Here is a 23990-nt window from a genome sequence, read left to right as displayed (position 1 = left end):
ATTTAAGCTGAAAACCTAAGGATGGGTAATTTATTTACAAAATACCTCTCCTCTCATATCGAAACATTTAATTTGTGTGTGGTCAGAAAAACTAAACTCTGGCAAATAAAAGCATAAAAAGTAATAAAAGTCACCTGAAATTCCACCACTCACAAATAATCACTGTTACCATTTTGTTATGTGGATGATTTTGTTGTTGATACAAAATTGGAAGGATACCACAGGTAACGTTCTATATCCTGCTCTTTCTCACTATTTTGGCATGAACATTTCCCCAATGTTACTGATTGTTTATTGACAGAAAATACGTCATTTCGTGGGGTACTATTTCAATGTATAAACCTGAAAGTCGGGTTCCCCAAACAGAATGAACCAAGGCATATAGGTTGTGCAGTGCAAGGATAGCTTGTTTTTTTAGTAATTCATTTCAGAAATATGTTTTGGATAGCACAACCTTGGAGACACAAGGCTAAGAACTGACTTTGTATTTTTAGAGTTTACAGTATAGGAGAGGAGACAGACATGAATTCTGTAATCATAGAAATAACTATAAAATAGCATCCAAGATAAGTACCATAGGGGGGACATATGTGTGGTCTGAAAGTGTATATCGGAAAGAAGAGAAGTAGCCACAGAGGTTTGAGAAGGTTTGCTGGAGTAAAGGGTAATGGAGCTCAGCTCTATCAGAGTTAACTAGGTGGAGATCATGAGCAACATTGCCTGCAGAGGGAACAGCATGTACGAAGGCCTTTAAGTTGGAGGGGGCATGGTGAATACAAGGATCTGAAAGAAGATAAAGGAAATGGAGTGGAGAGACTTGGCCTGAGAGGGAATTGAAGAAGTAGTTAGAGCTTGGCCCTGCAGAAACTTTTAGACCAGGTTAAGGGTTTCCATCATTTCTCAGAAGAGCAAGAACTGTTGAAGTGTTTTAAACCAGGGTAGGGCAGTAAAGATGAGATTGAGATTTGCTTTTTTATTCCAAAGAATCCCCTCACTGCAGTAGAGTGAAGGGATTGGAAGGGAGCAGGAGTATATGTAAGGGAATCAGGTTTGGATGACTAGTAACCCAAGCCTAGTGTGAGAGTGATTGCAATCATCTAGGCGGGAGATGATGAAAGACTGAATTAGAATGGTGAAGCGGAAGATGGAGAGAGGTGGGTGGCGTTGACATCTTTACCTTAGGAGTAAAATTTGTAGGACTTGGCATGGAATGTGAGGAAATGTGGTGAATCCGAATGACTCCCAGGTCTCTAGCTGGAAGAACTGGATGGAGGAAGGGTTCTTCCCCAAGCTAGGAACACTGAAGGAGGATAAGGGTGGAAAAAGACAGTCTTGATTGTTGTTTTGAAGAAGTTTGCTAAAAAGGAACACTTCCAGGAATGGTATGTCTTGAGGAGATTGGTTTTACCATGTTTCCACACCACACTGAAGGGTCCACTTTTTAAATGTAGGTAGTACTGAGGAGAAGGCAAACACTATGCTTGGATATGCTGTCTCAGTACCTGTGTCAGTTCCCTGCACCACCGTTTGGTGGGTGCAAAGCATTGAAAAGTCATTTTAAGGGTCTGTAGACCTTAGTATCTTTGTCTTCAAAAAAAGGGTAATAACATTTAGACCAAAGGGTTCTTGTGAAGATTAAAAGACAATGTTGATATTCAAGGACCTTGTAAACCTCTCTAAGCTGTACAAACACAGTATATTTTTATTCCTATTCCTATATTTGTTGTTATTGCCACTTAAAGCTCAATGCTATTAATATTTGGAATATGCAATTTAATGTTTCTCCATGAGTTCTTAGGGGAAAAATTGTGATTGATGTCTAAATAAATAAACAAACATACAATCCAGGAACTTGAGATGGTAGCCCCAAACTATTTATAAGCCTGTGTGTTTACTTGAATTTAGATATTTCTGACATGTAAATTATGCAGAGTTTGTGTCAGAGCAGAGCACTCTGTATTCCTAAAAAGAATCCTCCTTTTTTTCTGAATCCTTTACCTTTTAAAATACATCTCATTATGGAGTGCTGACATTTTCAGTAAAACCATTCAACCAAAAGCTGAAGTTTTTTTAGACTAAAACAAGTCTGGTTTATTAGGCAGCAGCTTATAACTTACTGCTAAGTAGATGCAATCTATTTAGGGAAGTTTATGTAGATATCTGATAAGAAATTTTAGTCTTCATCTCTTTCTGACTAAGACTGAGAATGTCAAGCAGACTCTCAAGAATTTCCTCTTTCTCTCAAAGCGGAGGAGGAGGAGGTGAGTATCCACTGGATGGAAACTGTAGAACCAAGACTTAAACCAGCTCTCTTAAACTTCATGCCATCTCCTCTCACAATCCCACTAACTTTACTGTGGTAATCTAGCTCAGTGTTTTTGGTCATAACCTTCTTCAAAGGGTTGTGGTAAGATATAGAACTAATACTTATCAATATATAATGGCAGGCATATACTAGGACCTCAGTTAATGACCTCATTCTTCTTTTCTTCCTTTTTCTGCTTCTCCTTCTTTCTTTCACTTCTGTCTCCCTTTTTGTGTCCTTTGTATCTTCTCCTGTATGTCCTCCTATTGATTCAACTCCTAACTTCATCTTACCTGTGTGTCATTAGACTACACTGTGAAGTGGCACATAATTGGGTTACCCAAGTCACTTAGTGACACAGGTGCCTTCCAGCAATAGTAACAGCTAATTTATAAAGCCCTAACAGAGAATCATTTCTTTTAATCTTCTCCCCAAATGGATGATGTGAGTACTAGTATTGTCTTCATTTCACAGACATGGAACCTGAGCCATAGAAAGGTTAAAAGTCCAATTGTCAGAGTTAGTAGGTGATAAAGCTGCAGATTTCCACCTCCATCCTCACACTACCAAAAGGCTTCCAAAATGATGATAACTGGAACTTATTTATCCACTCAATAGGTATGTATTTAGTGCAGGCTATTTGACCGATGGAGATGGAGTGAATAGCCCAACAGACACAGTCTCTGCCTTCATGGAACACACACACACACACACACACACACACACACATGCATACACACACACAGGGTTGATAGCCTACTCAGCCTGTACTTATTAGCATTTCCTTATTTTCAGTATTGTGGTGTATATTCTGATTGGTCAGTGTCCACATGGTACCCATTGCTAAACATTTTATACTTCATTTCTTCTTACAAACTGTGATAAATGCCACAAGGAGGAAAAGATGTCTGCTTTGAGGAAATACAATGAGGCCAAATTTATAGAGTTTAGGAAATCCTCTTTGAATGAGACATTTGAACTATGACTTGAACAATGAGTGTTTTCAGCCTACTCTGAGATGACCCTGAGTAGGGGCCGGATTATACAGGCGTGTAGTCCATGCTATGAACCTAAACTCAAGGGGATGCTACTTAATAAAGTGAACAAGGAGTGACATCATTCAGTTTGTATGTTAAGAATTGCACTGTGGTTACTGTGTGGAGAATGGTGGAAAAGGGGTGCCCATACCTTTACATATTAGATTGATTCTGTGTGGTGAGGATTCAGACAAGAATTGGTCATCAATCAACCTTTTCAGTTTTTTAGGGAAAAACAAAACATGTACTAAAACAATTCTAGTATAAGTCTCGAAGTGCTGTATCCTAAAGGCTATAGTAAGCAGCCAGCAAAAGTGCTGTCGGTCTGCGGGAATTACGAACCATGTTCACTCTCTTTTAACAAGAAGCTCTTGATTTTTTCTTTCTGTTCTCTCTGTTGGAGAAATTCTGAACTCTCAGTCAGAATGTTCCATGTGTGTCCTGGAAGGCTCTCACATATGAGGCCAATTAATTCCGTAAACACTTATCAAGTTTATCTCCTTATCTACTTTACTCTGATTCATAAAAATCTCACTTCACTTGTTTCACATTTCTACCACAAGGATATGGTAGGGTGAGCTGCAAATAGGAATGAGATAACTTGGAAGACAGCGGACCTGTGTTCAAGTCTCCAACATACTTCCAGTCAGCAATGCAACCTTTGGAAATTAGCGTAGGCTAGTTCATGGTGAGTAAATTTGTGGTATGGATTCAGCTAGAACAGAGAGGTATTTTTGGTGTCCATGAGGGAAGATGTCCTCCATGAAGTTTCCTAGAGACCTGGGAAGATGTGGGGAAGGATGAGTCAGTTGTGCACACACTGGGTATTCCCCTAATGGATTCCATCGTGGATAATCAACCATCTTTGAGCTCTGGGATGATAAAATAGTTCTCCATCATCTTCCACATTTCCTCCTTCATTAGTCGTGGGACCAGACCGAATGGGGTAGTGGTGTGGTATTAGGTATTTCTCAGTCCCTCTCTCTTCTGAGTTGATCAAACATCACTGTTTTCTGTGCTAGGAGAGATATGAATATCATTGTTTTTCACTCAGGCTATGTCGTCAATTTTTATTTGCTGTGGCGATTCCCATAGGATAGACCACTGGAACAATGAGCAGGAGAGAATTCTGCTGGTCACGGACAAGACTCTCTTGATCTGCAAATACGACTTCATCATGCTCAGTTGTGTGCAGCTGCAGCGGATTCCTCTGAGTGCTGTCTATCGCATCTGCCTGGGCAACTTTACCTTCCCTGGGATGTCCCTGGACAAGTGAGTATATATCTTGGACTTGAAGAAATGGTGCAGCAGGGATGGACATGCAGGGAAAACAACCTGAAAATTCAGTTTGGCACTGTAAGCTGGGAGAACCCAAGGGAGGATAGTGAAATCATGAAAGTTGAAATCATCAAACTAGAGTTCCTACTCTATGTCAGCCTCCAGGGATACAACTTTAAGTAAATATATTAGTTCGTTTTCACGCTGCCAATAAAGACATACCCCAAACTGGGAACAAAAAAAGGTTTAATTGAACTGACAGTTCCACATGCCTGGGGAGGCCTCAAAATCATGGCGGGAGGGCAAAGGCTCTTCTTATATGGCCACGGCAAGAGAAAATGAAGAAGAAGGAAAAGCGGAAACCTCTGTTAAACTCATCAAGTCTCATGAGACTTATTCACTATCACAAGACTGGCATGGGAAAAACCGACCCCATGATTCAATTACCTCCCCCTGGTTCCCTCCCACAACACATGTGAATTCTGGGAGATACAATTCAAGCTGATGTTTTGGTGGGGACACAGCCAAACCATATCAGTAAATTTGTATTTTAGTATGAGGACGTGACAAATAAATGGCTAAATGTAAGTAAGAAAGAGCTGTGGGCACATGGGGAAAATGCACTTGACCTAATTTGTGTGTCAGATAATCAGAGAAAACTTTCAGAAGAAACACTTGAGCCAATATTTAATATTGGGTAGGAGTTAGCCAAAGAAGGAGAACCAAAGGGGAAGAACATTCCAAAGAGGTAGCTAAAAAGTGGAATGCCTCTGGAAATTGAAATTATTCTGTAAAGCTCAGTGGATAGAACCAAAATGGGTAGTCGCTCTTCTTATAAAATGTCTCTTGGGATCATTCCTGTAAGCTCAGTAACATGGGGGTGTGATGAGTTTATCAGGGGTTTCTGCTTTTGCTTCTTGCTCATTTTCTCTTGCCACTAACATGTAAGAAGTGCCTTTCACCTCCTGCCATGATTCTGAGACCTCCCTAGCCATGTGAAACTGTAAGTCCAGTTAAACCTCTTTTTGTTCCCAGTTTGGGGTATGTCTTTATCAGCAGTGTGAAGCAAACTAATACAGGTATCAAATTTCTCATTCTTTCAAGGCTTCTAAATTTATGTCTTTTTGAGAAAAGCTTTCTCCATACTATAATTATAAAGTAAATTTCCAAGTTTTTGTCTAGTAATTTTATTTTACTTTTAACAATGGACTTACATTTCATCTAAAATTTGCCTTGAGTAAAGAAGGAAGTATGCAATCAACTTTAATTTTTATCCAGATGACAGGCTAGATTTCTCAATATCATATATTTAATATTTTATATTTATTATTTTATAATGTAGTACTTTTCTCTGTGAGTTTCTATACCTGGATTCTCTATTCAATTCCATTTGTGTTTCTTAAAGCTCAAAATGGTTTTAATAATTATAACCTTATATTATGTATCAATATCTGGTTGAGTTACTCCCCATTTATTAATCTTGCTTTTTAGAATTTGCATATTTATTTATGCATATTTTTTCATCAGCTTGCCTAATTTTTGAAAGTCTTATTTTTATTAAGATTTTCAAATATTCAGTCAGCTTTTCATTCCTAAGATAAACACATTTGGTTGTGACATGTTATTCTTTTTATGCATTGCTGGATTTAGTTTGCTAATATTTTATGGATAATTTTTGTGCCTGTGTTCATGAGGAGTATTAGTCTGTTATTTTCATTTTTTAAAATGTTTTTGCTAGGTTTTCATATTTTGGCTATGCTGCCATCATAAAACAAGTTGGAAAATGTTCCCTCCTCTTTTATTTTCTAAAATAGTTTGTATATAAGTGGAGTTATCTTTTCATTGACTGTCTGATAGAGTTAATAAGGGAAATCTTGGTTTGATCATTTCTTGGTGGGAAATTCTTATAATAAAGTCAATTTGTTTTATAAATATTGTATTTCTCATAATTTTTTCTCCTTGGGAGGCCCTCCCACCACTGGTCCTGAGGCCTAGGAGGACTAAATTTTTTATTTCAGATTAATTTTGATAAATTATATTTTTAAAGGAATTTGTTGTTTATTTAAGTTGTTGCATCTGAAGGCATAAAGTTGTTATATTATTTCCTTATAATCCCTTTAATGTCCATAAGATATTTAGTGATATCTTCCTCCTTTCCTGATATTGGTGATTTTATTTGTCTGTTCTCTCATTGCTATAAAGAACTCTTTAAGACCAGGTGATTTATAAAGAAAATAAGTTTAATTGGCTTATAGTTCTGCAGGCTATACAGGAAGCATAGTGGCTTCTGCTTCTGTGGAGGCCTCAGGAAATTTCCAATCATGGCAGAAGACAAAGGGGGAGTGAGGCATCTTGCATAGTGGGAGCAGGAGCAAGAGAAAGGGGAAGGTGCTACATACTTTCAAGCAACCAGATCTCACTATAGTGAGGACAGTACAAAGAGGATGGTACCCATTCCTGCTAAATCTGCCCCCATAATCCAATCACCTCCCATTAGGCCCCATTTCTAACACTGGGGATTTAGTCCTCCTAGGCCTCAGGACCTGTGATGGGAGGGCCTCCCAGGGAGGCCTCTAAAATGTCTGTGAGGTGTTTTCCCCATTGTCCTGGCTATGAGCACTTGCTCCTTTTTACGTATGCAAACTTCTGCAGCCTACCTGAATTCTTCCCCTGAAAATGTACTTTCTTTTTTTTTCCTTTCTACCATATGGCCAGGCTTCAAATTTTCCAACTTTCATGCTGTTTCCTCTTTAAATATGAGTCCAATTTTAAGTCATTTCTTCACTCATGTGTATGAGAATAGGTTCTTAGAAGCAGCCAGGCCACATCTTGAATGTGTTGATGCTTAGAAATTTCTTCCACTAGATAATCCTAAATCATCACTCTCAAGTTGAAAGTTCCACAGATACCTAGGGCAGAGGCACAGTGCAGCCAACTTCTTTGCTAAGACATAACGAAAGTGACCTTTGCTCCAGTTCCACACAAGTTTCTTATTTACATTTGAGACTTCATCAGCCTGGCTTTCACTGTCCATATCACTATCAGCATTTTGGTGATAACCATTCAGCCAATCTCTAGAAAGTTACAAACTTTTCCTCATCCTCCTGTCTTCTTCTGAACCCTCTAAACTCTTTCAACCTCTGCCTGTTACCCAGTTTCAAAGTTGCTTCCATATTTTTAGGTATCTTTATAGTAATGCCCTGTTCCTGCTACCAATTTTCTGTATTATTCTGTTCCCTCATTGCTATAAAGAAATATCTGAGACTGGGTAATTTATTTAAAAAAGAGATTTGCGTGTGCAGTGGCACCCGCCTGTAATCCCAGCACTCTGGGAGGCCAAGGTGGGTGGATCACTTGTGGTCAGGAGTTCGAGACTAGCCTAGCCAACATGGTGAAATCCCATTTCTACTAAAAATAAAAAAAATTAGGCAGGCATGGTGGCGCATGCCTGTAATCCCAGCTACTCGGGAGGCCGAGACAGGAGAAATTGCTTGAACATGGGAGGCGGAGGTTGCAGTGAGCTGAGATTGAGCCACTGCACTCCAGCCTGGGTGACAGAGATGAGACTCTATCTCAAAGAAAAGAAGAAGGAAAAAAAGAGTTTAATTGGCTCAGGGTTCTGCAGGCTATACAGAAGCTTCTGTTTCTGGAGAGGCCTCAGGAAACTTCCTGTCATGGCGTAAAGAAAAGGGGAACAAGGCATCTCACATGGTAGGAGCAGGAGTGACAGAGAAAGTGGGGAGATGCTACACACTTTTGAATGACCAGATCTTACAAGAACTCACTCACTATCATGAGGAGAGTACTAAGAGGATGGCATTAAACCATTCCTGAGAAATATGCCCCCATGATCCAGTCGTCTTCCTATTGGGGATTACAATTCAAGATGAGAATTGGTGGGGACACAGATCCAAACCATATCAGTGATCTGTGTCTTCCCTCTTTTTTCTTTTCTATTGATGATCATACCAATTCTGTTGGTTTTTAACAAGAACATACTTTTCGCTTGGTTAATTTTTACTATTGTTTTGGTAATTACTAATTAGTTGATTTCTGCTCTTTTATTTTTTACTTTTTTTGAGGCAGAGTTTCACTCTTGTTGCCCAAGCTGGAGTGCAGTGGCGTGATCTCGGCTCACTGCAACCTCCACCTCCCGAGTTCAAACGATTCTCCTGCCTCAGCCTCCCAAGTAGCTGGGATTACAGGCATGCACCACCACATCCAGCTAATTTTTTGTATTTTTAGTAGAGACGGGGTTTCTTCATGTTGGTCAGGCTGGTCTCAAACTCTCAACCTCAGGTGATCCGCCCACCTCGGCCTCCCAAAGTGCTGGAAGTATAGGTGTGAGCCACTGCACCCGGCCCATTTCTACTCTTTTCTTTGTTATTTCCTTTCCAATACTTTGGGTTTACTTTTCTTTTTCTTTTTTTAACTGCTTAAATTGCAACCCAAGGTTATTGATTTTAAACTTTCCTAATATGAACATTTACAGCTATAAATTTCCTTTTAAGTACTACTTTTGCTGCATCCCAGAGCTTTTGATATGTTGTGCTTCTATTATCATTTAGAGATATTTTTAAATTTTTCTTGTGATTTTTCTCTTGATCCATGGATACATTATATGTTGTTTTGGCTAATTTCCAAATACTTCAGGTTTTTATAGATATCTTAATTCTACTTAATTCTAATTTAGAGAGCATACTGTCTTTAATTTCATTCCTTACTGATACTTTGAGATTTGTTTTATGAAGTGCATTATGATATATCTTTGTGAATTTGTCATGTGCACTTGAATTTTATTTATAGTTTTCTAAATATCAATTGGAATACTGTGTTTGATAATGCTGTTTGGATTATATATATTTTTACTGATTTTTTGTGTAGTTGTTTAAGAGTTACTGAATGGAGTACAAAAATCTATCACTGTGGAATTTTCTAGTTTTCTTTTCAATTTTGTTAACTTTTGCCTCACATATTTTGAGTCTGTTATTAGGTGCATGCACATTTGTGATTAGTGTCTTTCTGGTGAATTGAGCCTTTTTTTCATTATGAAGTATTCTTCTTTATCTCTGGCAAAATTTTATGCTATAAAGTTTATTTTAAAATCTGATCTTATTATAATCACTGTGTCATTTTTATACTTACAGTTTGCATAGTGATATGATTTGGCCGTGTCCTCACCCAAATCTCATCTTGAATTGTAGCTCCCATAATCCCCATGTTGTGGGAGGGACCCAATGAGAGGTAATAGAATCATGGGGGTAGATTTTTCCCATATTGTTCCCATGATAGTGAATAAATCTCAATCTATCTGATGGTTTTATAAAGGGCAGTTCCTCTGCACATGCTCTCTTGCTTGCCACCATGTAAGATGTCCCTTTGCTCCTCCTTCACCTTCCGCTATGATTGTAAGACCTCCCCAGCCACTTAGAACCATGAGTCCATTAAACTTTTTTCTTTATAAATTACCTAGTCTTGGGTATTTCTTCATAGCAGTATAAAAAGGGAGTAATACACATAGCTTTTTTTTATCCATTTACTTTCTACCTATTTATGTCTTTGTATTTAAAGTGTGTTTGTTGTAGAAATCAAACAGTTGGCTCATGCTTTTAATCCAGGACCTTCAAGATAATGTTATAACTTGTGCTTTAATAAATCATAAGTATTTCAAAGAAATTTAGATAAAATAGTCTTTTGTATTTACTTAGATGTTAACATGTATGATATTCTTCATTTCTTCCGTAAGATTCGTTTCCCTTTAAAGTCATTTTTCCTATACATGAAAAATTACATTTTAGCATTATAATCTAGCAGTGATACATTCTCTTAGTTTTTCTTTCTGAAAAATAGTCTTAATTCTTAGTCTTTTACTTCTTTTTTCTTTCAGCACTTTCAAGATGTTGTTCCACTGTTTTTGGCTTCCATCTCTGATGAGAGGTCCACAAGGATTTGAACTGCTATTCCTCTTTATATTCTCTGACTGCTTTCACATTCTATCCTTATCTTTAGTTTTAGAAATTTGACTTTCATGTGCTACATGTGCTTCTTTTTGTATTTATCTTGTTTGAGATTATCTAAGCTTCTTACATCTGTAAATTTATCTTTCAACAAGTTTCGGAGGTTTGGGACTATTACTTTTTATTTATTTTTTTCTTTCAATTTATTTTCCTGGTACTTAAATTACATGTATGTTAAACTTTCTGATACTGTCCCACAAGTCTCTGAAGCTCTGTCTTTTCCCATTATTTTCTCTGACTTATCTTCAAATTGGATAATTTTCTTTTCTCTGTCTCCATGTTCACTGAAATTTTTCTTTGTCATTTAATTCTCCTATTAAATCTATCCAGTATTTTTTATTTCAAATGTTATACCTTTTTGTTTTAAAATGTCCATGTAGTTCTTTAGTATAGGTTTTATTTTCTTAAGAAATTTTATATTTTTATTGTTTATGAGCATAGTTTCTTTTACCTAAGTTAGCATAATTAAAATAATTGCTTTAAAGTTCTTTCTGATAATTTCAACCTCTTGGTCATCTCAGGATTGCTTCTGTTGACTGTCTCTTTTCTTGAGAGTGGTTCATATTTTCTTGTTTTTTTCTGGTATATAAAATACTAGGGGATTTATTCCTCCTTAAAATTGTGGAGACTGCTTGCACTCCAAAGTCTTCAGGTAGTTTTATTGTTTGTTTGTTTTTTTTGGCAAAGTAGGGAGTGGAAGAATGGGTTTTATTCACTTATCAGTTGTGTCTGCAGAATTTCTAGTTATTATTTTCAGGAAAAGCAGTCTGCTGGGGAATCTATGCCTAGTTACTGAATTTTATCAAATGTTATTGCTGCATCTTTGAAGATGATCATATATTTACTTTTCTCCTTAGGTTTAATTAAAAATGGTCACACATTTTTATTATTGAAACATTTTGGCAGGTTCAAGGTATGAATACTACCTGGAATTAGTATATAATTATTAATGTGCTATTGAATATTAATATGTGATTAAATATTAATTGCAAGTATTAATAGGTTTTTGCATTAATATTCATAAGTTTAATTGACATATAGTTTTTTTAAATCAGGCTGTCCTTGTAAGTTTGGTTTCAATGTTAGATAATTTTCTTAAAAACTACTTTCTCTTTATTCTCTATTGACTGTATTAGATAAACAAATGGCTTTATTTGTTACATAGAAGTTTGGTGTGTTTCACCTATGAAAATGCCTGAACCTGGTGCTTTTAAAGGAAGATAAACACTACAACTTTCTCAATTTTCTCTATAGCACTGACATGTTTAATTTTTTTCTTTTATGATAACTTTCAGTCATTTATGTCTTATTATTACATGACTTAGTTTTGTAGAGGTTTGTAAACATTCACTCAATTGAGAAAGCCTAAAATAAGTAATTAAAGAAATAGTAAAAGTTTATTTTGCAGAGAATTACTTTCTTCCAAGTGTGCGGATTCTATTAGCTAATGGTTGGTTGATAGATTTTAAAGTACCATTTCTTTTGGGTTTACTTGTTCATAATAGAATTCTTTTTGTTCTCATTCATTATTTTCTACATTTATCTGTATTATATATTAATTCTATATTTGTATATATATTTTGCATTTTGTAAATAACTTCACTTGAAATTTTAATTCATTTATGGCTATTTTTGTTAGATGTGTGAGCTTTCTGACTATTAAATTTTCTTTAGTGTGGTTTTTTCAGATACATAATAGTTTTTATTATTATATTTCATATCCTAATATTACTGTTTGTTCATTTCCTCTTTGACCTGAAAATAGATTGAAGTAACTTTATTTAAAGTTGAATTTTTATGCTTTAAGAGTTTGTTATTAACTTATAGTTTTATTACATTGTGTTCAGCGAATGTCTTCTCTTACTATTTCTACTCTCTGGAAATTACTAAATATGTATACCTTTAAATCACCAATTTTTTAATCAATTTCTTAAATACTTAAATGTGCTCTCTCTGCTTTCTACTTTCTCTCTCCTTGGAATTAGCATATCACTATTATACTACTTTCTCTCTTTTTGGAATTAGTATATCATACATACAGAGTTCTACACATAGAGTTAGTAAGTGGTAGTGAGATTAGTATATCATATATAGAGAGTTATACATGTAAAGTTTCATAAGTGGTACTAAGATCTACTATCATTATGTTATTTAGGTATACTCTATCTTTGTCTATTTAGTAATAAATATTATATATATTGCTACATTTAGTTATATATATGTAATGTTTATATATGGCTACTTGATTTGTCATACATTGAGATAGGATAAATTTTTTTATTACTGTGGTGGATTTATTTTACTCTTGTGACTTTATATGAATGTTGATATTGTATTTTTTGTTGTAGAAATATTCATAGATGTTGAATCTTTACTGTAGATGTAATATTTTTCATTATAGAGTTTAATTACTTTAATACCTTTCCTGATGAATATTGCAACCCTTACGTTCTTTTTATTTGAATTTCTTGGTATATCTTTGCCTATTTTACTTTGAGCATTTTGAGTCTCTTTGTTTTTGATGTGCACTTGCATACATCATATAATTGAATTTTACTTTGTGATCCACTTGGGGCCTTTTTCTTTTAATAGGTAAGCTTAACCTATTTACATATATTAATATGACAGTTATGGTCTAAATTATAACATTTTGATTTTTGTATTATTAATTTTTTAAAATATATTACCATGTTGTCTATATTTCCTTTGCTTTTCATTGAGTGCGTTTTCTTCTAACAGAGTAATCATAGGTTTCTCTTTCTACTAGTGATTGTAAGTGTAACTTAGTAGTCTTAGTCTTACCTTTTTTGAATATTATCCATTGACTCCCTGATATAAACAGGGAGTCTCCCTGATGTAAACTTCACATTTACAAGAACATCCCAATTCCTTCATCTTATTTTTCTACTTCTACATCATTCTTTCAAGTTGCTTATAATGATCATTATTAGTTACTTTAATGGTTATTTATTTAGATAATATGCTTCCGGTTTATGTGTCATCTTAGCATTCATTAAACCTCCATTCCAAAAGATGAAAAATTTGCATATTTGTATGATTCCCATAAAATCTCACCCTTAATCTCCCTTCTTTCATTAGTTTTACCAAAGAAACTTCAATTTTTCATGGAATATTATATTTCCCATGAGGCACCCAATTGTTACCACTGGGGGCTGATGTAATTCCAGCCTTCCTAATTAACCTGTGCAGCTTATCCACATTTGCATCCTGTGGTTAGAGTGGGGAAGCCTGTACCAGCAGCTGGGGAAGTGATGGTTGTTTATGTACTGCTCAGGGTTTCTCAGCAAACATCCATATTAGAGTACTGGCAGAGGAATCCTGGGTTCTAGTCCCAGTTTTACAACTGTTACTTTATTTGTTCATCTATTAAAAGGTGACATTAATCATCATTCTGCTTCATTAACAGTCTTATTGTTAGGTTCTAATGACATAACTTGAAAGCACTTTGTAATATGCCTCATAGATTTGAGGTGTTAACAAGTTCTGATTTTTTTTCCCCCAGATTAAAGCTTTTGTTAACATGGAACTAAGTAGACTAATTCGATTGTTATCTTTACTTCTAACTTACTTGGCCCTTCTCAGGCATTAAGTCACCATTATAAGGTCAAAGGTAAGGCAGCAGCAGGCAGAGAAAAGAGTAGGAGGCAAGGAAAATCAGCTGCTAAATAATGGCAAGCTGACTCCAAAGGAAAGCCTGGACAGAGTCTGAGCAAATTCCCTTGTTAAAAAAAAAAAAAAAAAAAAAGCGATGATTTAATCTTAGTATCCACTCGCTGTAGGTGGTAATGTCGATGCTGTTTTCAAATATCTTTACCTCTCTTGTGCTATTTGACCTTCAACACCCAGGAAAAGGCAGAGCTGATTGAATACATCTTCCAGGTGAGAAATGTGAGACTTAAAGGTGTTCAGGGATTCATGCATCATCAGCTATTGATCACGGGCCTTAAAATCTGTTCTTCTGACTCTCTGTCCAGTGTTTTTTTCTTTGGATAGATAATATTTTATCCTCCTCTCTCTCCTTTACTTGCCTCTCGTCCCCTCTTCTCTTCCCTCCCTCTTCCTCTTTCTCTTTTTCCTTACCTACGGTTGTTTTGGGTTTTTCTGTCCTTTCTCTTCTCCCTTCCTCTCCATGTGCTCCTTACTGTTATTGTAACTTCTGCTTAAGAGACCAAGAAGAGCACTATCAGAACTTAGCAGACAAGTGCCAGCATATCCATGTACTGGTACTTAATAAAACAGACTTTTGTTTTATGCAGTTTGCCTTTGGCTTAATATGAAGGAAAGGGGTGATGGCAAGAGACAACTAAAGGCTGTGGATGATTTGTGTGAAATGAAGGCAGATTCTCTTTGAATGAGAATATTCACCAGAGACAGAACCAGGAAATAGTAAAAGGCCTGGTTCTTCCTCCAGGGTAACTAGTTGCTCATACGTATCTTTTGTTATTGTTGCTTATCTGAAATCTTACTTCTATCATAACTGGATTTATTCCAAGATTTTAATTAAGAACCAATTTCCATAATCCTATCGTGTTTATAACCTCCCAGAAAAGTAGAGGAAGGAGGGGAAGACTATGGTTCCGTGACAATTAACCACAGGTTTAAAGCTATGACTAATCTTAACCACACCATTTTCCCGCTATTTGAATTTGGACAATTTACTTTAATTTGGGGGTTTCTCAATTTTCAATCTATAAAATGTCAATAATATAAATCCTTGCGAGGCCTAACTCATAGGGTCATTTTAGATTCAAATGATGGATGTGACAGTGCTTTTTAATTTTTAAAGTGGTAAAATAAAGTTTTCATTTAAAGAGTTTTAAAAATCTATATTTACTTGTCAACTCTCCCATTTTTTTATTTTCAAAACATATTTATTCTCAAAGCAAAATGTGTGGATATTTCATGTTTTAATTAAAAACTGGAGACTATTTTTAGTTTCATTTACATATTGGAAAACAATACAGAGTGATTTGACAGGTACATCTCAGTAAATCCCAGTTTTTGATATTATTTATCATCTCTACCTATATATTTTTTTCTTTTTTTTAAATTATACTTTAAGTTCTGGGGTACATGTGCAGAGCATGCAAGTTTGTTACGTAAGTATACATGTACCATGGTTGTTTGCTGCACCCATCAACCCATCATCTGCATTAGGTATTTCTCCTAATGCTATCCCTCCTCAGGCCCCTCATCCCCCAAGTGTGTGATGTTCCCCTCCCTGTACCCATATGTTCTCATTATTCAGCTCCCACTTATGAGTGAGAACATGTGGTGTTTGATTTTCTGTTCCTGTGTTAGTTTGCTGAGAATGATGGTTTCCAGCTTCATCTATGTCCCTGCAAAGGACATGAACTCCTTTTTTATGACTGCATAGTATTCCATGGTGTATGTGTGTCACATTTTCTTTATCCAGTCTATCATTGATGGGCATTGGGGTTGGTTCCAAGTCGTTGCTATGGTAAATAGTGCTGCAATAAACATACGTGTGCATGTGTCTTTATAGTCAAATGATTGATATTCCTTTGGGTATATACCCAGTAATGGGATTTCTGGGTCAAATGCTATTTCTAGTTCTAGATCCTTGAGGAATTGCCACACTGTCTTCCACAATGTTTGAACTAATTTACACTCCCACCAGCAGTGTAAAAGCATTCCTATTTCTCCACATCCTCTCCAGCATCTGTTGTTTCCTGACTTTTTAATGATCGTAATTCTAACTGGCACAAGATGGTATCTCCTTGTAGTTTTGATCTGCATTTCTCTAATGACCAGTGATAATGAGCTTTTTTTCATATGTTTGTTGGCCACATAAATGTCTTCTTTTGAAAAGTGTCTGTTTATATCCTTCACCCACTTTTGGTGGGGTTGTTTTTTTCTTGTAAATTTGTTTAAGTTCTTTGTAGATTCTGGATATTAGCTCTTTGTCAGATGGATAGATTGCAAAAATGTTTTCCTATTCTGTAGGTTGCCTGTTCACTCTGGTGATAGTTTCTTTTGCTGTGCAGAAGCTCTTTAGTTTAATTAGATCCCATTTGTCCATTTTGGCTTTTGTTGCGATTGCTTTTGGTGTTTTAGTCATGAAGTCTTTGCCCATGCCTATGTCCTGAATGGTATTGCCTAGGTTTTCTTTTAGGGTTTTTATGGTTTTAGGTCTTATGTTTAATTCTTTAATCCATCTTCAGTTAATTTTTGTATAAAGTGTAAGGAAGGGATCCGGTTTCAATTTTCTGCATATGGCTAGCCATTTTTCCCAACACCATTTATTAAATAGGGAATCCTGTCCCCATTGCTTGTTTTTGTTAAGTTTGTCAAAAATTAGATGGTTGTGGATGTGTGGTATTATTTCTGAGGTCTCTGTTCTGTTCCATAGGTCTGTATCTCTGTTTTGGTACCAGTACCATGCTATTTTGGTTACTGTAGCCTTGTAGTATAGTTTGAAGTCAGGTAGCGTGATGCCTCAAGCTTTGTTCTTTTTGCTTAGGATTTCTTGCTTATATGGGCTCGTTTTTGGTTCCATATGAAACTTAAAGTATTTTTTTCTAATTCTCTGAAGAAAGTCAGTGGTAGCTTGATGAGGGTAGCATTGAATCCATAAATTACTTTGGCCAGTACGGTCATTTTCACGATATTGATTCTTCCTATCCATGAGCATGGAATGTTTTTCCACTTGTTTGTGTCCTCTCTTATTTCCCTGAGCAGTGGTTTGTAGTTCTCCTTGAAGAGGTCCTTCACATCCTTTGTAAGTTGTATTCCTAGGTATTTTATTCTCTTTGTAGCAATTGTGAATTGGAGTTTGCTCATGAATTTGGCTCTCTGTGTGTCTATTATTGATGTATAGGAATGCTTGTAATTTTTGTACTTAGATTTTATATCCTGAGACTTTGCTAAAGTTGCTTATCAGTTTAAGGAGTTTTGGGGCTGAGATGATGGGGTTTTCTAAATATACAATCATGTCATTTGCAAACAGAGATAATTTGACTTCCTCTCTTCCTATTTGAATACCCTTTATTTATTTCTCTTTCCTGATTGTCCTGGCCAGAAATTGCAATACTATGTTGAATAGGAATGGTGAGAGAGGGCATCCTTGTCTTGTGCTGGGTTTCAAAGGGAATGCTTCCAGCTTTTGCCCATTCAGTGTGATATTGGCTGTGAGTTTGTCATAAATAGCTCTTACTATTTTGAAATATGTTCCATCAATACCTAGTTTATTGAGTGTTTTTAGCATGAAGTGGTGTTGAATTTTATCGAAGGCCTTTTCTGCATTTATTGAGATAATCATGTGGTTTTTGTCACTGGTTGTGTTTATGTGATGGATTATGTTTATTGATTTGCATATGTTGAACCAGACTTGCATCCCAGGGATGAAGCCACCTTGATCACGGTGGATAAGCTTTTTGATGTGCTGTTTGATTCGGTTTGCCAGTATTTTATTGAGGATTTTCACATCGATGTTCATCAGGGATATTGGCCCAAAATTTTCTTTTTTTGTTGTGTCTCTGCCAGGCTTTGGTAACAGGATGATGCTGGCCTCATAAAATGAGTTAGGGAGAAGTCTCTCTTTTTCTGTTGTTTGGAATAGTTTCAGAAGGAATGGTACCAGCTCCTCTTTGTATCTTTGGTAGAATTCGGCTGTGAATCCGTCTGGTCCTGGGCTTTTTTTGGTCGGTAGATTATTAATTACTGCCTCAATTTCAGAACTTGTTGTTGGTCTATTCAGGAATTCTATTACTTCCTAGTTTAGTCTTGGGAGGGTGTATGCGTCCAGGAATTTATCCATTTCTTCTAGATTTTCTAGTTTATTTGCATAGAGGTGTTAATAGTATTCTCTGATGGTAGTTTGTATTTCTGTGGGATCAGTGGTGATCTCCCTTTTTTCATTTTTATTTATTTATTTATCATTCTTTATTAGTGTGGCTAGTGGTCTGTTATGTTAATCTTTTCAAAAAAACCAGCTCCTGGATTCATTGATGTTTTAAAGGGTTTTTCATGTCTCTATCTCCTTCAGTTATGCTCTGATCTTAGTTATTTCTTGTCTTCTGCTAGCTTTTGAATTTGTTTGCTCTTGATTCTCTAGGTCTTCTAATTGTGATGTTAGGGTGTTGATTTTAGATCTTTCCCGCTTCCTCCTGTGGGCATTTAGTGCTATAAATTTCCTTCTACATACTGCTTTAGCTGTGTCCCAGAGATTTTGGTATGTTGTGTCTTTGTTGTCATCGGTTTCAAAGAACTTATTTATTTCTGCCTTAATTTCATTATTTACCCAGTAGTCATTCAGGAGCAGATCATTCAGTTTCCATGTAGTTGTGCAGTTTTGAGTGAGTTTATTAATCCTGAGTTCTAATTTGATTGCACTGTGGTCTGAGAGACTGTCATGATTTCCGTTCTTTTGCATTTGCTGAGGAGTGTTGTACTTCCAACTATGTGGTTGATTTTAGAATAAATGCTAAGTGGTGCTGAGAAGAATGTATATTCTGTTGATTTGGGGTGGAGAGTTCTGTAAATGTCTATTAGGTCTCCTTGGTCCAGAGCTGAGTTCAAGTCCTGAATATTCTCGTTAATTTTCTGTTTCATTGAGCTGTCTAATATTGACAGTGGAGCATTAAAGTCTCCCACTATTATTGTGTGGGAGTCTAAGTCTCTTGGTAGGTCTCTAAGAACTTGCTTTACGAATCTGGGTGCTCCTGTATTGGGTGCATATACATTTAGGATAGTCAGCTCTTCTTGTTGCGTTGATCCCTTTACCATTATGTAATGCCCTTCTTTGTCTTTTTTGATCTTTGTTGGTTTAAAGTCTGTTTTATCAGAGACTAGGATTGCAACCCCTGCTTTCTTTGCTTTCCATTTGCTTGGTACATCTTCCTCCATCCCTTTATTTTGAGCCTATGTGTGTCTTTGCAAGTGAGATGCGTCTCCTGAATACAGCATACTACTGATGGGTCTTGAATCTTTATCTAATTTGCCAGTCTGTGCCTTTTAATTGGGGCATTTAGACTATTTAGATTGTTTAAATTTAAGGTGAATATTGTTATGTGTGAATTTGATCCTGTCATTATAATGCTAGCTGGTTATTTTGCCCATTAGTTGCTGTAGTTTCTTCATAGTGTCAATGGTCTTTACATTTTGGTTTGTTTTTGCAGTGGCTGTTACCAGTTTTTCCTTTCCATATTTAGTGCTTCCTTCAGGAGCTCTTGTAAAGCAGTTCTGGTGGTGACAAAATCTCTCAGCATTTGCTTGCCTGAGAAGATTTTATTTCTCCTTTACTTTTCAAGCTTTGTTTGACTGGATATGAAATTCTGGGTTGAAAATTCTTTTCTTTAAGAATGTTGAATTTTTGTCCACACTCTCTTCTGGCTTGTAGGGTCTCTGCACAGAGATCTGCTGTTAGTCTGATTGGTTTCACTTTGTGGGTAACCTGACCTTTCTCTCTGTCTGCCCTTAACATTTTTTCCTTCATTTCAACCTTGGTGAATCTGATGATTATGTGTCTTGGGGTTGCTCTTCTCGAGGAGTATCTTTGTGGTGTTCTCTGTATTTCCTGAATTTGACTGTTGGCCTGTCTTGCTAGGTTGGGGAAGTTCTTCAGGATAATATCCTGAGGTATGTTTTCCAACTTAGTTTCATTATTCCTGAAATGTACACTTTCAGGTACAACAATCAAACATAGATTTGGTCTTTTCACATAGTCCCATATTTCTTAGAGGCTTTGTTCATTTCTTTTCATCCTTTTTTCTCTAATCTTGTCTTCACACTTGATTTCATTACGTTGATCTTCAATCTCTGATATCCTTTCTTCCGCTCGATTGATTCGGCTATTGATACTTCTATATGCTTCACAAGGTTCTCGTGCTGTGTTTCTCAGCTCCATCAGGTCACTTATGTTCTATAAAGTGGTTATTCTAGTTAGCAGTTCTTGTAGCCTTTTATCAAGGTTCTTAGCTTCTTTGCATTGGGTTAGAACATGCTCCTTTAGCTTGGAGGAATTTGTTATTGTCCACCTTCTGAAGTCTACTTCTGTCAGTTCAGAACTCATTCTCAGTTCAGTTTTGTTCCCTCACTGGTGAGAAGTTGTGATCCTTTGGAGGAGAAGAGGCATTCTGGTTTTTGGAATTTTCAGCCTTTTTGCACTGGTTTTTCCTCATCTTTGTGGATTTATCTTTGGTCTTTGCTGTTGGTGACCTTCAGAAGGAGTTTTTGCGTAGTCATCCTTTTTTTTTTTTTCCTGATGTTGATGTTATTCTTTTCTGTTTGTTAGTTTTCCTTCTGAGTCTGGCCCCTCTTCTGCAGGTCTCCTGGAGTTTGCTGGGGGTCCACTCCAGACACTGTTTGCCTGGGTATCACCAGCAGAGGGTACAGAACAGCAAAGACTGCTCCCTGCTCCTTCCTCTGGAAGTTTCGTCCCAGAGGGGCACCCACCAGATGCCAGCCAGAGCTCTCGTGTTGGAGGTGTCTGTTGACCCTTGCTGGGTGGTATCTCCCCATCAGGAGGCATGGGGGTCAGGGACCCACTTGAGGAGGCAATCTGTCCCTTGGCAGAGCTCAAGCACTGTGCTGGGAGATCTGCTGCTCTCTTCAGAGCTGGCAGGCAGGAACGTTTGAGTCTGCTGAAGCTGTGCCCACAGCTGCCCCTTCCCCCAGGTTCTCTGTCCCAAGGAGATGGAAGATTTATCTATAAGCCCCTGACTGGGGCTGCTGCCTTTCTTTCAGAGATGCCCTGCCCAGAGAGGAGGAATCTAGCGAGGCCGTCTGGCTACAGCAGTTTTGCAGTGCTGTAGTGGACTCCACCCAGTCTATACTTCCCAGTGGCTTCGTTTACAGTGTGAGGGGAAACTGCCTACCTCAAGTCTTAGCAATGGTGGACGCCTCTCCCCCAACGAAGCTCAGTGTCCCAGGTTGACTTCAGACTGCTGTGCTGACAGCGAGAATTTGAAGCCACTGGATCTTAGTTTGCTGGGCTCCATGTGGGTGGGATCCAATGAGCAAGACCACTTGGCTCCCTGGCTTCAGTCGTCTTTGTAGAGGAGTGAACAGTTCTGTCTTGCTGCAATCCAGGGACCACTGGGTTATGAAAAAAAATCCTGCAGCTAGCTTGGTGTCTGCCCAGATGGCCACCCGGTATTGTGCTTAACACCGGGGCTCTGGTGGTGTAGGCACCTGAGGGAATCTCCTGGTCTGTGGGTTGCAAAGATCGTGGGAAAAGTGTAGTGTCTAGGCCGGAATGTACCATCTCTCGTGGCACAGTCCTTCATGGCTTCCCTTGGCTAGGGGTGGGAGTTCCCCGACCCCTTGGGCTTTTCAGGTGAGATGACACCCCACCCTACTTCTGCTTGCCCTCTATGGGCTGCACCCACTGTCTAATCAGTCCCAATGAGATGAACTGGGTACCTCAGTTGGAAATGTAGAAATCACCCACCTTCTGTGTTGATCTTGCTAGGAGCTGCAGACTGGAGCTATTCCTATTCGGCCATCTTGCCCTGGAATTACCCCCGCTTTTTTTTTTTTTTTTTTTTTTTTTTTTAGATGAAGTCTTGCTCTGTTGCCCAGACTGGAGTGCAGTAGTGTGATCTTGGCTCACTGCAACCCCTACCTCCTGGGTTCAAGTGACTCTCCTGCCTCAGCCTCCCAAGTAGCTGGGATTACAGGTGCCTGCACCACACCCTGCTAATGTTTTGTATTTTTAGTAGAGACAGGGTTTCACCATATTGGCCAGGCTGGTCTCGAACTCCTGACCTCAGGCGATCCACCGCCTGGGCCTCCCAAACTTCTGGGATTACAGGTGTGAACCACCATGTCTGGCCCGTTTGTTTTTTATGCCCATAGAAACAACAGTGAAGGCACTGATATTCTGAGTGGTTGAGTGACTTGTATGTAATTGTGGGAACAGATGATGGTAGGATCTGAAACACGAAATTCTCTGATTTCACCTCCTCCTCTGCCTCGGTCATGTGCCTAATTCTTACTTGTTCTCAAATGCGTTGTAATTTTTGATGGTCACTCGGCCCCATTTCTTTACCCATATTCTCATCTGAACTCGAATGAGGAGGTAAAACATAGACAGTTTACGTCTATCTCTAAAGACCCTGTTCTGAAGTCGGGCTGACAGGGAGACAATCCAGATTTGCGTCTGGGTGACCTGGAGCAAGTTACTTAACAATCCATGCCTCGGTCTTCCCATTTGTAAACTGGGAGGAGGAGGGGAGGCCTGGATAATGATATCTCTCTTACTGGTCTGTGTTGAGGGTTCAATGAGATAATATGGGCAAAATGCTTAGAAGAATATTTGGTATATAGTAAGCATTTGAATGAAGCAAGCATATATAATAGTTTTGGTAGAAAGACCTTGGTTTAGGATTCAGGGATCTGGGTCCTGATACATTTTCCTGATATAAGTCCCCTCCCCTTGCTGAATCTCCTCTTGTTAAATTTCTAAAATCTCTAATTTTTCTTTGTATTGAATCCTATACCCTTGTGGTACTTTATTGGTGTAGCAATTTTCCAAAAGCCATTCATCTTAGAGGGCTAAATGATTTTACCTAATCAATTCCTCCCATGAAAAATATCTCTAAAGAGGTTTTCTGCTGGAAAATACTGTTGCTGTCACATTGATATGCCAACAAAAGCTGAGCAGGGAGGTCAGGCCAAGAAATATCTCCCTGCAATAGAAGGCATCACACATGTATCTCTCCATGCTATTTAAATTTGCATTCTGCAAAATAGAAGGGACAGGCCATGCTGCAGAAGCCAGGTCCAGGAAACCGCTTTCTTTGGCCTTTATACATCCTTTTGGAGAGATGCTGGTGAAAGCAGCAACTACCATCTGCCTCCTGTTGACTTAGTGTCAGCAGGTGGAAGGAGGAAGGAGGGCATCCCAGACATCATTCTATTATCTCAGCCTTGCTTTCTCAGATCCAAAGGCCAAGAAGTTGCTGCTCCATGCCCTCAGAGCTCTAATTTGGCACCTCTTCCTGAAATGAGAGCTTGAAAGGGCTTCTGCTCTGGGTGAAACCGGGCCAATTCTGCTGGCTTCGCGTCTGTCAGTACGTCCTAATCACTGTTATAAGTGTGGTTCTGCGGAACATCTTGTAAAATATTTTCCTATTGCTCCAGCAACATCTCCTGTCTAGACAATCTAATTACGAGCATAGAGCAAATAGCTGAAGCGTATGCCGCCCCCGAGGGTTGCATAACTCCAGGAATGGGGCTAGGAAGACAGGGGAGGGAGGTGTGAGTGGTGTTCATTACTTTTTTGTTGACCTGACCAGAAAATTGAGTGCTCCAAAAGAATCTGGCTAACTTTTAATTAAGAAGAAATGATCTGGTGGAAACTGGCAT

At 37.8% G+C, this 23990-nt stretch overlaps 1 protein-coding gene across 2 annotated transcripts in view; it reads left to right on the top strand.

The window, feature by feature from the left end:
• TPRG1 (tumor protein p63 regulated 1) overlaps positions 1 to 23990 on the top strand; it is a 144624-nt gene that overhangs the window by 58913 nt on the left and 61721 nt on the right. For both annotated transcript variants that reach the window (XM_010370542.2, XM_030932342.1), the window contains exon 4: positions 4438 to 4614. In XM_010370542.2, coding sequence (XP_010368844.2) covers positions 4438 to 4614 — 177 coding nt within the window. The remainder of the gene's footprint in view (positions 1 to 4437; positions 4615 to 23990) is intronic.

This window comes from Rhinopithecus roxellana, chromosome 1 (assembly GCF_007565055.1).
Source record: "Rhinopithecus roxellana isolate Shanxi Qingling chromosome 1, ASM756505v1, whole genome shotgun sequence".
In the NCBI taxonomy this organism is placed as follows: domain Eukaryota; kingdom Metazoa; phylum Chordata; class Mammalia; order Primates; family Cercopithecidae; genus Rhinopithecus; species Rhinopithecus roxellana.
The sequence above is the reverse complement of the archived record's forward strand: the minus strand, read 5'-3'. Positions and strand labels throughout refer to the sequence as shown.